The sequence below is a fragment of the Mustela erminea genome, chromosome 5 (assembly GCF_009829155.1).
Source record: "Mustela erminea isolate mMusErm1 chromosome 5, mMusErm1.Pri, whole genome shotgun sequence".
Taxonomy (NCBI): Eukaryota; Metazoa; Chordata; class Mammalia; order Carnivora; family Mustelidae; genus Mustela; species Mustela erminea.
The window spans coordinates 128,863,241-128,879,776 of NC_045618.1; the positions used below are offsets into that span (position 1 = coordinate 128,863,241).

A 16,536-nucleotide genomic window follows, 5' to 3' on the forward strand; every position below is an offset into this window, starting at 1 on the left:
TTCTGATGTAGGTAACTGATTACCCCTATTTTATAGAGGGGGAAATCAAGTCTCAAAGATATTGATTACCTTGATCAAGTTCACATCATTCCATAAAGGTCAGATTTCTCATTCAGCCTAGCTCCCGTGTTCATGTCCTTTACCAATACATCATGCTGCCTTCTTACAGAGTTCACCATGTTTGTGATTATTTGTTTCATGACTAAATATTCCAACAGACAGCAACTCCATGAGATCAGGCCTGGGCCTACCTTGTTCAATAGTGTATTTTTAAAGCCTCATCCAAGAGCTAGCATACAGAAAGCTCCTAAACGCATGAGTTAAATGAATAAATGAAACAGCAGGTTTGTTAGCCCATGCAGAAACCCAAAAGAGAAGTCACCCACTCTGGATAGAAAATGTCTCATTCTTAATCCAAAAAGTATCATAAGCTTGGTAATATTTACTCTAAAGTTTCCCTTTCCAGGATCCAACCCTAGTTCAACAAATTCACACATCCAGAGGCAGAAAGAGTATAATTTGGAAAGCAGTGAATGGGAAGAAATGCTTCTATAACATGGAGAGAGCACAAGCAGGTCTATATAGGGACACACCTGCTATACATGACGCCCACCCAGACCTTGCATGCCACCCATGAGGACCAACTCACCCCTTTCACAGGTCCTTCCCCAGTAGCCAGTGCCCGTGCAGTCGCAGATGAAGCGGTTCCAGCCGTCCTTGCACACCGCGTTGTTCTTGCAGGGGTAGCTATCGCACTGCTTGGCGCTCATCCGCGAACAGGAGGACTTGACGCCCGCAGCGTTCTGCATCTCCGCCAGCTGCCGAATGTTCTTGCTGCGCCCGTCAATGAACAGGTCACGGATGCAGCCCACGTAGCCGTAGTTGAGCATGGCAGTCCAGAGCTCAGTGGGGAGGATGAGGCCGGCACGGTTCTCTGGTAGCCCGCCCAGATACATGTCCCCCTCCAGGTCCAGGATTTCACTCTCCCCGCTGGCGGTGAATGGCGTGCGCCTGCTGTTCACTGATATGGTACCTGGGATGGAAGGATGGAAATAGAGTGAGCTAACAGCCCTCGGGGCATCGCAGGTGAGGCTGCCAGTCAATGAAAGGAGCCCGGCAGGTGTGCTCAGAGACTCATGGTACCTGGCCAGGTGAGGACAATGCAAGCAAAGGGGTCAGAGGCTTCCAGACAGTAGAAAGGAAAATGTTTGGCCATTTGGTTCCAGTCTTTGCTGCTAAGACACTCTCAGTGGTAGGAAGATTCAGGACCATCTCAGTGAATGAAGACCTAAGCTGATGTCTTTGCTCTATAGAGTCTCAGCCGGAAGATCACCTACTGAAGAGGTTAAGAGCAGCCCAGCCGCTGCCTGTGTTTAAATCTCAGATCTACCAGGTACTAGCTGTGTAACTCTGAAGATGTGATTTCACCTGCCACAGCCTCAATGTCCTCGTCTGTAAAATGGGAAAATAATTTTCCTCGCAGACCAGCATGATCATTCGATAAGATCCTATGTGTAAACTGCTCCTCAGAATGTGGGACAGAGTAAGGGTTCTGGAAGTGCTTGCTTGAGTCTTCATCCCTCACTTGCCATGCACAAAATGATGGAACCCTCCATGCACTAATACCGTCTATACTGCCATTAGCTACCAGCCCCACCAGTGAATATTTGGAGCATTTCCTTGGAGAAATTTTAACTGGAACATCTTTGTTTATTCATTTAACAATTATGTACTGCACACCTGTTGTGTCTCTGGTATACTGGCAGGCACAGAGATGAACTTGACAGGTATGTCTCTGCTCTTGCGGTGCTGATATCCCAGAGCAGAGAGACGGAAATTAAACAAATGACTCAATAAGCAAGAGAAATTGGGTAATGGTCAGTACTAGGAAGCAAGAAGAATGGGTAGTAGCAGCTTATGGTTTCTCCTTAAAAATGTATAGTGGGTGAAGGCTTCTCTAGGCAGGGGACAGGTACGCTCAAATCACAATATTGAAAAGGACCCAGCCATGCTAAGTCCAAGGGGAAGAACATGCCAGGCAGGGGGAACAGCACCTACAAAGGCTCTGGGGTAAGCCAGAGTGTGACCAGAATGGGAGGGCCCGATGAGTGAGCAGGAGATGAGATCAGAGGGGCAGACGAGGCACAGCAGCAGCAGAGCTGTGGACCCATCAATGAGACTGTGCAAACCTAGAGCCTGGCCTGGGAACTCGGGACTGGGATTCAAGTCCTAAATGGCCTTCTGACCCTAGGCCATTCCCTAAGCTACTTTACAGTCCATTTTCCTAAACTATAAAATCAAGGAAACTGTATATGTGCTGCCGAAACAAGCACTAAAATCAAGGAAACTGTAAAATTAAAGTGATATCTGAACATGATGCCAGAAATCTTAAATTTAATTGGTATTGGTAAAGGGCTTTATTGGTACCAAGATACCTGGGTCTTGCCATGTATCAGGCAGCCTTCACTTCTGCCTCAGTCTCAGTCCCCTGGGCTATGAAAGGGATAGCCTGAAGGTCCAAGAGGACCCTGTAAGATCAAGAGTGAGACACGCACTCGTAATGAGAAGGCCAGCCTTAGGGGCTTCTGTGCGGGTTATGCCAACGGCACACGCTTCCCCCACTCTATTCTCGAGGTCTTCCCCTGGAGAAATCAGCTTTGCATTTTTGTTTTTAAAATGGTAGAAACTTACATATCAATCGTTCTGTCCTGGTCACCATTGTTAAGTGCTGTGCCTGCTTTTCTGGACTGGATCCTCCTAACAATCTCGCGAGGGAGGAGCTAACAGGGCACCATCTCACAAATGAGGACGTTGAGGCTAGCATCTCCTCTCCTCTCACACTGCTTGCTTTCTCTGCCGTTCACAAGCCCACAGAGCGGCTGGATCCCCAACCTGGAAGAGCAGCTTTTGCCAAATAAGGACAGCACTGGGGCGGATTTAAATGTTGGAGCCATAAATACATCCAGAGGGAAATCCGTCCTGTGAGTGTGTGACCACAACCGTTTTGAATGCACTTAATCAAGTTTCAAGAACGAGTCCCCCAACCGGGGAGGGATCGCCAATCTCCCATGTCAGGCTTCAGCATGAGCAAGGAAGCAGGCACAGCACTCGAGTATGCAGACGTTTTTAGAACTATTCACCCTGGTACATGTTCGTAACTAAAAACATACCAGAAAATACCCTTGTGACGAAATGAAGTTTAACAGATCATATTAAGTTTGATGCTATGCTGTGTTCATGAGATAAGGATTTGCTTACTCAGTAAATTATTATAGGCGTTGATCAAATGTATCAGAATTAGCCAATGTTATAGCTTCCGGATATGAAATTCAAGGCTTCAGAAATCCAGACAGGTTTGCCAAAGATGGGTCCACCAGTGGTTCTAACAACTAAGTGCCCCACATGAAAAAGCCATCCGTGCTGGGAATAAACAGAAGTAAACATCCAACAATTTCCTGTGCTCTAGGCCATGCATGACACAGATAGGTAACCTTGAAGCTGTGTCAGGTCTAGGCTAGCCAATCCTGACATCCATCAACCATAAAGGACCAAAACACACGGTCCTAAAACCAACAAAAGTGTTTCCCCTATAATTTTGGGATAGCTTTCTGGCTCTGCCCCTGTTGACACTGTATGGGTAAATTTAGAAAGAGAGAGAGAAAGATTCAGCCTCCAGAGAAATTAGTTTTTTGTGTCTTTCTGTTAAAAAAGCACAAACTGTTAATTCTTACTCAACAAGCACATTTAATTTGAAGCATCTTGGTTCCGATTAGATTTCAGACAATCAATAAAGCATCCTGCTGGGCACTAAACCAGCCAGGGCTACACTCTGCCACCCGTCTGCCCTCTCCGCAGAACCCATCCAGCTCCTCCTAAGGGCAACATGGCCCGTCTCCGTCATCCCTCTGCCTGGAGGATTATGCAGAAAAGCCATCCCAGGAAAGCTCAGCCATTCCCAGCTGCAGCCTTTGGAGGGAACCTATTGCTTTCTATTAGCGGCCAAGTGCACCAACATGAAAATGTCCAAATGAAAGACTTTTCATGTTTCCCAGGAGAGAGTCCTTAAAACGACAACAAACACTGCCAAGACCCTTGCTCTTGAATATAACCCCATCTAAATGGAGAATCGGGAAATCAGTGTGAAATTCAAGTGCTCTAGTTACCACTCTGGGTGACATGTCCTTTCTGATGGCACAGAATGTGACCTTCACTGCCACATGGTCCAGAGAAAGCTAGGCAGACTGTCCGGGCACTCAAAAGCTCCAGACTGCGCGCACGTGTGTGTGTGTGTGTGTGTGTGTGTGTGTGAGAGATCCCTCTCTGTTACCATTCCACAGTAGCTATGTACTGCCTGGGGCTCACTTGTTTGATCTGCGGCTGCAGAAACAAACAAAGCCATTTAAACCAAATGTAAAGGTTATGAAGAGGAAGGGAGAGTCAGTGAGGTCTGAGCAAAGAGTGAAATATAGGCTCTCGCACCAAAGGAAGGCTTTAAATTGAACATGACTTCAGGAAAAATCAATTTGCCTTTTCCTTTCTTGTCATAATTTCTCCCTGCAACACGACTCTTGCCAATTACTGAAGGGCGTAGCACTGCATAAACTCTTACACAGTGAAGCTTATCCTACAGAGTAATCACATAATGCAGCATCTGTGATGTCACAACTGTGTTTCCATGGTGATGGGAAAAAGGAGAAGAAGAAAAGGAGGGGAGAAAAAAAAAAATCCATCACACCAGTTACATGACAGCCTCTTTGGCAGGAGTGGAAATGCTACTTGTAAAACCGTGCTTGGCTCCAGAGCCTTGGAGCTATCACTGAGACGGCTGTGCCGTGAGTGACAAGAGAAGGAAGACCACGTGCACTGTCGGCGAGACAAGATATCTTGTTCAGAAACATAATCTTACAACAACCATTAAAGAGAACAGCAAAAGAGTCAAACATGCATGCAAGTGCAAACATTCAAATAAAAAAATAGAAAGCCGGCAGACGGACTGAAAAGCTGCAGCTTTCCTCTGTTCTCAGTCCCCATGGTGCCCCTTCCTACCTGATCTGCCATCGCGCTGAATGTCCACGTGGTACCATTCCCCATCGTTGGCTTTCTTCTGAGTGGCCTTGACTTTGATGGTGCCTGAGCCCATGTCAAGCAGCAGGTATAAGTTGCCATCGAGGAGTTCGACAGCAAAGAAGTCCACCTTGGTGTTCTTCTGGCTCCGACTGTCCTTCCTCTCTTGGGGCTTGCCGTGAGTGAAGAGAATCAGGCCGTTGGGCTCAGTCGTGCGAAAGTCAAAGGAGATGGAACCCATGCGTTTGGTGTTCCATTTGGGCAAACTGATGTACGCCTCTGGGGTCTCGAAGTTGATGGGGTCCAGCGTGGCCACATTCTCACACTTGAATACAACTTCACCATAGATTTTCATCTTGGTGTCCCCGATCCGGGCCAGGCGAGACAGCTCCAGACGGATGTCATTATTCTTATAAACAACCTGTCAAAAGCCAAACAAGTGCCATATGAATCAATCTTGCAAAGAGTTACCAGCCACTGCTCACTGGGAACCCAGGAAAAAGGCCCAAGAAGAGGCTTCAGGACACAGTATGTCTGAATCAGTATGAGAAATAGGAGCTATGGCATTTGAAAAAGCATCGGGAGAGACCTGTGGGGTACACATAAGCCCTGGAAAAAGCCCCCACATTTCTATTTGATTCCTTTTGGGTTGTCTCCTTCTGGCCAATTTTTTTTTGTGTTGTCAGAAAGTTATACAATACAAGTTTGCAAGCAAAAATCAAGAGAGACTGAGTTTCACAAATACTGATATTTAAACACAAAGATATTTACTGAAGTATACTTAGTAAAAGACCAGAAACAACCTAAATGACCATCAACAACAGACTGGCACTTCCCATGACGGACAATCATGCAGTTCTAAAAAACAAGGTAGTGCTGGGGACGCCTGGGTGGCTCAGTAGGTTAAGCCACTGCCTTCGGCTCAGGTCATGATCCCAAGGTCCTGGGATCGAGTCCCACATCGGACTCCTTGCTCGGCAGGGAGCCTGCTTCTCTCACTGCCTCTGCCTGCCTCTCTGCCTGCTTGTGTATACTCTCTCTTTCTATCTCTGGCATATAAATTAAAAAATCTTTAAAAAAAAAAAAAAAAAGGTAGTGCTCTGGTTTTGACACGGATGCTTTCCAAGAAATATCATTAAGTGAAATTAGCAAGGAAAATAGAAGTGTGTACTACACTATCATTGTGTTAAGTGTGTGTGTGTGTGTGTGTGTGTGTGTGTGCGCGCGTTGGGGCAGGCATGTGTGTAATGTGTATATATGCTCCTAAATGCATAAAAAAGCTTTGGAAGGAAACACAGGAAACTATAAAATTGTCATTGGGGAGTGGGTTTTGTCAGTTTCATATTCAAGAATAAGAAGGTGACTGATTTTTACAGTACGCTGTTGCATTGTTTGTTTTTTTTCCCACCGTGCACATGTATTACTAAAAGAAAATTATTCAGTGTTAGAATTGGTGGGGAAGGAGATCTGTGTTTTGTGCACATGTATGTGCCCTCCATATACATATGGTAGGAGAATAAAACACCTTAAAACACTAAAAAAAAAAACTATTATGATTTTTGAAACCAGGTGTAATCCATATAAAAGCAGGGATTAATGATATTCCCCCAAATCAGAATTTCAGAGGTTGTGCTGTTACTAGAACTGAATTTTGATTGCAGTGCCCTGGGATGGGTCTTGGTCCCCTGATCTCTAAGTAACATCTTTCCAATAAAAAGGGGGAAAAAATGAAAGGGAAAGGGACTAACATTACAATTGATTATGGCAATTACTTTGCTATGTGCTTTACATCATCTTATTCAAATTCTAAGTCAGGATCCAGATTTCAGCTCAAGTTCTACATCCACTGCCTATGAACTGTGTGACCTTGGCAGAGTCACTTAACTTCTCCGGATCTCTCTTCCCCTCTGAAAATGGGAACACATGTGTAAACTACTTTGCAAGGGTGAAATGAGTTAATGCGTGTTGAGCACTTGGAATGACACAGAGTAAGGGCACAGAAATCTCAGCTCCTTTGTAGGGAGGTAACGTAGCTGTTAGTCTCATTTCATCCTTTCCATGACCCCAAAAGAGATTGTATTACCATCTCTATTTTCAACAAAATAACAAAACTTAAATACTAAAATAAGTCTTACAATCCATCTCAGTGAAAAATGGGTCATTTCATTTTGACCCATCATGGATGGGTCATTCTAATACAAACTGTTTAATCCCTAATATCCAGCTATAGAATTGTCTCCATTCTCTTCCCCAGCACCAGGAGAGGGTAGAGCAGAACTGTTGGCCTTTTAATATACAACTAATGACAAAGAATTGAAAATGCCTCACCTACTATATGACCTTGACAATGGGCCTCACCATCGTCAGTAACACTGAAAATAACAGTGATACTAATATTTACTGAGCATCTACTACCAGATTCCACGCTAAGGATCTAAAACCTACCATCCCCCATCAGATGCTGACAACACCCACTTGAGACACCCACCATCATCCCCTGCTTTTACGGATGTAGAAACAGATGTGGAGAGTAGTTAAGGAAGCAGTTCACAGTCACGACATCTGGTAACTGGCAAAGCAGGCCTTGAACCCAGGGAGTTGGACTCTCGCAACCACGTGCTTTACCTCTGTGACTGCTTGGAGTGAGGTCCCTCTAGCAACACCCGGGAAGCTCATCTTTAACATGACATGGAAAATCATGCAAGTTCAGCTTCCTGAATGTCTCATCTGAGCACTATTGAACTAACCCTGTGAAAAGCGGAAATACTGCAGGATCCTTAGGCAATCCATCACTCCAGTGAGCCAGAAAAGAAACAAAGTTTAATGACTGGCAACTTCTCCTTTCTAACCCCACTATTGTGCCCCAGCATGGGAGAGCTCTCTGTCATAAACAAACTTTGGCTTTCTCTGCATTTGGTTAAATGCCTATGATTCGAATCGCTTGTTAAGATTAATTATTAATGTATAACAATAGCTCCTCCCAGGGGGGGCACAGACTTGGTTCCACTGAATAATAAATGGATAAAGAACTCAAGCATCCTTACATGAGGCAGGAGAGAAAAAAGAAAAAGACTTTTAAAGGGATGGAGGATAGGGGTCCCTGGGTGGTTTAGTCAGTGATGCGTCTGATTCTCCATTCTGGCTCAGGTCTTGATCTTGGGATCCTGAGATTGAGCCCTGCATCAGGCTCCCCACTCAGTGGGGAATCTGCTTGAGTCTCTCTCTCTCTGCCTCTGTCTTCCCACTGCTCAATCCCTCTCTCTTTCTCTCAAAATAAATAAAATTATTTCAAAAAGTAAAAATAAAGTGATGCAGAGTACTGTGAAGAGGGAGTCTTTGAGAAAAGTATGCAGCTGAGACTGGGACCTGAGGTAAATCACTACAGTGCAGGTTTCCAGAGGGACACACAGGAGAATCAGGGCCACACACTGGCCAAAGTACCAGACTTTTCTCAAAAGCTCTTTGAAGGTGAGCTCTCACTCTGTTCCATGACCTGGAAATTACTTCTCTATTTACCTGGAGTTTCCTCACCTTTCTTACTGACAGCTGGATAAACTCTCTGAGTCCCATTTCCAAGGACAGGAACTTCGAAAACCTATACTAGAAACAGCTCCTCTTTTCCCCTGGGGTTATTATCAAGATAGAGAGGGTTGTTATATGTGGTAGAACACAGAAAACTCTACGCCAATACACAAACCTAGGAAGAAATAATAGCATACCCTTGTCTCCAGTGGTGCTGGCATACTGCCAGAAATTGCCTGGAGCATGGCCTAAAGTTCTGTTGAGAACCCCCACCAAGAAGAAAGGGATAAGAGGAAAGAGCTCTTGTAGCCTGGGGGTACTCAACTGGGAAACTCCATGGTTAGCCTCCTTGCCTCCCCCACCCGCCTGGTGTAGGACCACGGCCAGGACCACAGCCATGCAGAAAGGTACCAGGGCCTTGGGGAGGGCATGGAGGCAAGAGACCCTGCCAGCCCCCTTTATGAGGCAAATTAGTATCTAGTACAGTGTTCTCTGTTCAGCTAAAGGCAAGTCCCCAACTGATGACTGAAGGAGGAAGAGATGCGGCATCAAGTGACAGAGAGCAGGCTGAGCTGACAAGCTGCCCCAACAAGGACCAATTAAAGACAAGGGGAAGTGACTCCCCATGAGGGAAGATGTCACACAGACTGAGTGGCAGAGACAGTCACAGAGAATGATAAGCTGGTCCGACTATCCCACACACAGGCTTGTAAAGACCACCATTTGGACTTGTAGCTCGTGTCTAGGAGGCCAAGGAGTAAAACAGGTGAGGGCACAGTCCCCCAGTTGAGACAAAGTCTCTCAGAAAAGCTGTACTTCCGCCGTGCCTCCAGAATCCCCAATACAAAGGCACACAGGAGCTACATGAGGACTAAGGCAAGATATGAGAGCAGGAACAATGTAACAAAAACAGTTTCCATCTACTGAGCATCTACAATGTGCCTGATGGTAAGCAAGAGAAACAGGTAGCCCTAGCTGCATTGTACAGACAGGAGACAGGTCTGTGCCCAAGTTCCTCCAGCCACTGAGGAGTTAACTAGAACTTGAACCCAGATCTCTCGGACTATACTGGGACGGGGCCACACTCTAGGGGTGGCAGCTTCAAGGCTCTCCAGTGGCCCGCCCATGCTTACCCATAAAGCAAAAACCCCTTAATCCGTCTTGTCCTGTGAACCCATCACACCCAGTATGTCCCATTCTTCCCCACTCGGGAATCACTTTGGGGGCTTCTGTCTGAGCTCAAGTGCAGGTGTTTCTGCATCTTTACCCGCTATGTTTCCCACACCACCATGCTTTCCTCTCCTCTCCTGGTGCCCCTTCACCAGGACCCACATCCGTACCTATTCCAGGCCCTCTCTGGCTACTCGGGTCCTTGCTGATCCCGCCATGTGACAACATGGAAACCTTTGACTGCCCGCCGGTGATGCCGCTGTCTTCCTACTGCCCAGACCACTTGCCCTGATCGGAAAAGGAGGGACACTTCTAACTTACATGATGCACCTTGTATATGAAACTCATTCATGGCACTGGAGTTAGGTGGCAGATCCATGAGAATAAATCTAGCGGGCAGACACAGTCCCCACTCACAGAGGTGCTTCTCTTCCTCTCTCTTCCACCTTCTCCGAGACCACTGTGTGCTCGGCTCCCTGAGAACAAGTCGGCATGCCTTCTGCTGTAATGCCACATCCCTCTGCACTCCAGTGAACTAGAAGGAAGGAGGCGATGTGGGCTTGTGCCCTGCAGTGCCCAGATGGCCTCTTGGGACTAGTTCTCCTGCACAGGAACAGGAGACCACCACCTGGCTTCTTTTTTCCCTCTTGTTTTTTTAAAGCATCTTCAATCCTCTGTGGGCCTACATGAAGGACAATTTCAGTAAAAACCACCAGATCAGCATCTAAGACGATCATTTATAGGTCCGTGACTTGATGCCTGAGCACCACTCCTCTGATGGGTCAGTGGAGGACAGCTGACATTCAAGATGCTGGGGGACACTCTCTGAAGTGTCTAGGCTGAACAAAACAGAATGGCGAGGGGCCAGGGTCAGGGTGCCTTGATATGGAACTGCCTTGATGTGTTGACTAGAGATCCCAATAAACCCTTTTAGCTTTATACCTAGGTGTGGAACAGTTTACATACGACAAGCCAAAGACAAAAATATAGTGATCCCCCACCCGAAAATAATCCATTGACCATAGATAATAATAAAATGAGCTTTTTCTCTTTAGCTTCGTGGATAGTGCAGCTACTAGATAAATGTTCGGGCTAATCTTATTACTGTGTAACATTCCTACTCAGGGTAAAGACATAAATAAGAAGCACTTTTGAAAGAATGTGGCTCCCAGGGCCGTTACAGAATCACACATTCCGCTTTCTCTGCCCTACTTCCCCTCTGTCCTTCAGGCCACTGTTATCTCTGGTCTGTGAATCCCTCCCTATGAACTGTCTGCTCCACTCCTTTGTCACTCAAAACACTCAACCTTGTTTCCTTTAAATAAGCACAGGTCCGGTCTTTTCAGTAGACCTCAAACACCCTATCACCAAAAATTATGCACCACACACCTTTTAAAATCTGAACTAGCATTTCCTTGTACAGGTGCTTAATCAATGCTCATGTCTGCATTAAATTAGCTGCTGGACTCAAGTGGTTAAGATAATGGGCTTCAAGGGCTCACTCCCCGGGGCTGGGTCCTGCGCCACCCGTTCCTGCTATGTGACCTTGGACAAAACAGTTAACTTGTCTCGGCATCAGAGTCTTTCCCCACAGAACTGTGTAAAACACATCTCACTTCACAGGGTGGTGAGAAATAAAGAAGGTAATGCTGTTGTACACAGAAATACTGGACACAGTTCCTGCCCTTCATAATAAGCACTCAACAAATGGAGTTATCTAATAGCTGTCTACAAATAACTATTCATTTTGTTATTTTCTGTGAAAAGCCAGAACTGAATCAACAGACAGGATAGCCTGGCATGAAGCAATTTTAGGAAAAAAAGGTTTTCTCTGAGCGTGAATTCTAAGGTGGCTGTCTACACAAGAGACGGGGCTCAAACTAGTGACGGACAGGATTTAAGAAACTCTAAAGTAGAAAAAAATAAAAATAAAAAATATATACACATAATCATCTAATGTGGCATTTATAATATATACAAAGGCCTGATGGCAGCCATTCCTTGTTTACCTTGCTTTCCCTCTTCCTCTCTCACACACACAGCCCCACCATACGCACGCACAGACTTCGGATTCATTATCATTCACATCTTCTATCAGAATGTACCACTGACTCAACTCCAGCAATGAAGTCCAAACACAAATGGGACAGCAGATGGTCCTCCTTGCTTCCAAAGTCAGAAGAGCCTAGTATCTGGCATGGCCAGGGCCACATCTGCATCTACATCTGCTCACAGGGGTCAGTGAACTAACTGTGAGTTACACCTAACATCAAAACTGAGGCTCGAAGCTCCACCTGCTTCCTACCATGGACAGCACCACGTTCATGCTTTGTATCCTCTGAACAGTGGGCAGGATCCACCAAAGATCAACACTAAGTACCAGAGATGGAAAATGGGAACTGAGTTACAGGCTTACAAAGACAGTAGTAGAATGCTGACAATTAATCAAATGTTTCCAATGTTCAGTGAATCAACACCGTGGGTCAAATCAAACATATCCACGAGCTGCATCCTACAAGGGTTCACCAGTTTATCATCTCCAATCTGTGGTCCTGTTTGTAAGAGTGCCCAGGAAAAGAGACAAGGGGCACATGGCAAGGTGGAGTGTCAGAAACAATCCAGGCAAACTGATGCTGAATCACCGAAGTCCACAGACCTTCCCACGTTTTGAAAAAAGCTTCTGGTCCTCTGGGCATCCAGGCAGTCAACCAGAGAGAGAGAGAAAGTTGTGGGCCAGTTACTCCGTCCTCAGGAATCAAAAAGCCATGGTTTCCAACCTAAGATCCTTGTTAATAAGGCTGGTCATTACCACCTGTGCTCAAGACTTAAACACATATTTGTATGATGGCTTCTTTGTGAAATGGAAATAATTAGGTTGATGCTCAGTTACAGATGGAGACACTAAAACGTTGAAAAAGATTTCCAACCTTTAACACAATCACAGTAAAGGTCTAAATTTTTTTCAAGAAAGAGAACTTTTGAGGAATTTATTCAGTTAAAAAGGCTGATCAGGAACAGGCCACCATAGGTTCACATATCCCATAAAACATAATCCCAGCCAATCAAGCTTGGGGGGGTAATCTGGGATACTATAAAGACTTCATTTATTGCAAGAACCATGTTGGCAGATAAGTGTTTCCATTCTTCTTCCTCACAGGTGGTATTCATTGCTAACTGGTGTCATTCTATCCTACTCTCTTGCCCATTCAACCCAGATGGAGTCTCAGAATCCTTCTCAAGGCAGTGCTCTAGGAAGTTACTGTGAGTCACTAAGAGGTGTAACTAGAAGTGAACCTATTCTCCATCCCAACACTCTCCACTTTGTTAGTTATCCTCCAACACAAAGTCAATGTAATGTAAATTAGCTACGCTAAAATACGGGAAGCATAATCCATGAGAATGTGTTAAATAACCACTCTACTTCTAGCTCTAGACCATAGGGGATATGAAGGAGCATGAGGAGGTACAATCCCTGCCATTACATGCTTAGAAAATGTTGAAAAGGGGCTTAAAGGGAGGATATATTTGATATTGGAATTAGAATAAAACATATCTGTCACTCCAATTAGTGAACATGCAAGGGCCGGTGATCAGAAACTTGACCTGGATTGTATTTCTCTTCCTTCTGCTTCCCAAGAATGGCATGGCCATGGTCCTGTAGACCATAAACTTCATAAACACAGAGGTTATGTGTTTCTGAGGTGGTAGCCAATGCATAACCAATGTTTAGCAAAGTTCTTATCACAAAGTAGAGGCTCAATAAATGTACTCTCAAAGTTCCTGCATTTACTTATGTACTAAACAGACCTACCCAGTGAACGCCTACATTTCCTTCTGTCTTAGAATATTTGATGAGGGCACCGACCTGACTAGAGTGAAAGTTACATGTCACAAAGCAGAGGAACTAAGATCAGATGAGTAGGTGGTACCTGATTATGAAAAGCTCTAAAAATATAGACATTATGCAATTGCAAAAAAAGGGGGGGGAGCCATTAGAGTAGAAAGGAAGCCTTTAGCAGTTTGACTGGAAAGGTGACAAAATGTACAATGTGCCTTCCTGATTCATGAGGAATCTACTGTTATTTTTATTCTGAAGACTAGAAATGATTCTAATCATCTCACTGTTTTCCCTGAGGATAACATGTCATTCCTCACTTAAACCCTTCAATGATTCTCTATCAACTTCAGAATCAAATGCAAACTTTCCAGCAATTACATAATAGACTCTTCCGGATCTAATCCCCACTTCACTGTCACCAGCCTTGTCCAGTTCCACAGTTCCTCCGGTAAATTTTCCCCCAGGATAAGCCTTATCTGGATTCTCTAACTGAATAACTACTGTTGGTCATTTGAGGCATAGTTTAGGTATCACCTCTTTTGGAAAACATTCTCTAATACACTTACTCTACTCCTACCAACATCTGAGTGCCTCCTCTCTGCCCCCATGGCTCCATGTTCTAACTGCTACCATAGAATTTACCACGTTGTGCTGCTACTGGTTTCCCCAGTAGACCAGAAGACATTCAAGTGGGAGGAAACTGTGCCTTTCTTTCCGTGTCTCCCATTGCCTGACACAAAATCAGTACATACTGTGGGAGAATGTGAAAGAATGGGAAGACAACAGACAAGAAGATCCCAAAGACTACTTCTGGATGCCTCTAAATCAAGAAGGACTACAATGCAGAAGGAACTCTCTATATTCATTCTGCTTGACAACAGGTGATGAGATGAGTGAGTAGAAAGCTCAAGTATCACAGTTAAAAAGAATTTGATAGAACCCCTGAATATTTGGTTTTCACTACTGTGCATGCTTAGGAAATGTGCTTGCATTTTAAGTTTACCAATATAAAAAGTTTGGTACCCAAGAGTAGCAGCTGTCATTAGTTTATGTGTCTTGAAAAAGCACTAACAGATAAAGCAGCAAAAAAAAAAAAAAAAATCACAAACTCTAGCAAGATTCTCAAAGAGATAGGATAACAAAACTCAGCACCAATACTGCCTCCCATTCTGCAAAGTGCTGAGGGACTACTGCCCACCTCTTTATGTCAGTGTAGCTTGGATTGCCACAGAAAACACATGGATATTTTGAAACAGTACCTCAGAGCCTTTATTCTCTGTACCCAGAGTCAAAAAGCAAGAATGAATTCCTAACAATGAAGCCTTCTGCCACCAACTACCCTGAAAGAAGATAGATTACAATAGAAATGTCAAATGGCTTTTGGAGAAAGAGATTATATAAAAGGCCCAAAGGCAGAAGAACAGGGGGAAATACTATAAAAAGATTCAGTAAAATAGAACCTTCATAGAAGTCTAACACAATTAGCTGGAAACAACAAGAGTATATGAGAAGGTATTCTATGGAGCCCCGCCAGAAGCAATGAGTTCAGAACCATGGATAGTGACACATCAGCCCAAGAGATGCTGACCAATAGGCAAGTTCCATGACCATTCTCTGGGGCTGAGAAGGCAAGTTTACACTGGCATTCTGCAGTTCAACTTCTTATAATATGAAACTCATTCATTTATATAAAGTACACAGGGACCAGAATTGTATGACTTCCTGATGGCCAAGCAACTTCCAAAGAAGGAGATCTGTCAGAGGCAATTGCAAGCTATTTCTTGCCCTAGCCTGCTAATAAGCACCTCTGCTTCTGGCCTCATGAAGGTTCTCACCAGTTGGCTCTTCAAGGTGGTCCAAAGAGCCCCTCTGCAAACAGCAGAAGAGGTGAGGAAAGTGATAGCAAAAATATGCCAGCCTGGCAGGTAACTGATAACAGAATCATTTCCAAGCAGGAAATGGTTCTAGGAAAGCAAGTAAGAGCTGGGTTCAAACTAACAATAATATAGGCAGAAATGCTAGGACTCAATCTGATGTTTTTCTGAACAGGTTTCTTTATTCTTTGTTAACTTCAAAATAGAGTTATGCAATGAAGAAGGTTCCCCTTCTTTTCTTAGGGTTCTCCTCCAAGGTGATGGTACTCAGCCCCAGTACTTAAACCTACGAATTTATGTTACCTTTAGTAAATCTGCAGAGACCTATATAACCACTAGATGTCCCTTGTGCCATGCAAAACTAACCTGAAATGAATTTCACTACCAGTTACACAAATCACATTTAAAGACAGCTTTTCTAAGTCTTGGATCTTAAGGTGTCAATTATAATTTCTATTATGACTCACTCCTCATTTATAGTGTGTCCATTTCTATACTATTTCTGTGATGTTTTATTATAAGATACCAAATTATAGGCAGGGAATAGGAAACTATAATGAATTAAAATTCTTTTAGAGGTAGAAACGAAGGAGAAAAAGGCAGAGAGAAATACCGGAAAAAAAGGGATATAGAATGCCTAAGAGGTCTAAAATTCATTATCACTCTCAAGAATCAAATAAGTTTTCATATAAATGGAGAAACCTACAAGCTCAGCTTAAATTCAAATTTTCCATTCTGAGATCTTGCAGTCTTACATTCAATGAAACAAGGAATGGTACATATTTTTAGTTACATGTCCAGTTTTATCAATTAAGAATGGCTGCCTAGGGCATGTAGCAGTAAAACTATTATTCTGTGACCAATGACAGGGAATGGTGGCCAGCATGATATGCATTTTCAGAACCTGAGTTAACCCACTAGCTCCAAGCCTCTCAGACTTGGGATGACTGTGAGTGGTAGTGACAGTAGTACAAGCAGTAACAGTCAACCTTAATGGAGGGCTTCCTGGGGGCCAGGTACTGTTCTCAGTATTTTACATAAAAATATTTAATCCTCACCTGAGAAATA

General features: G+C 44.2%; 1 protein-coding gene across 45 annotated transcripts in view; it reads right to left on the bottom strand.

Annotated features, from left to right (window-relative positions):
- Positions 1–16,536, bottom strand: part of NRXN3 (neurexin 3) — a 1,567,429-nt gene that overhangs the window by 1,046,632 nt on the left and 504,261 nt on the right. For all 45 annotated transcript variants that reach the window (XM_032341548.1, XM_032341546.1, XM_032341549.1 and 42 more), the window contains 2 exons: positions 5,047–5,485; positions 650–1,033 (listed from right to left, as the gene is read on the bottom strand). In XM_032341548.1, coding sequence (XP_032197439.1) covers positions 650–1,033; positions 5,047–5,485 — 823 coding nt within the window. The remainder of the gene's footprint in view (positions 1–649; positions 1,034–5,046; positions 5,486–16,536) is intronic.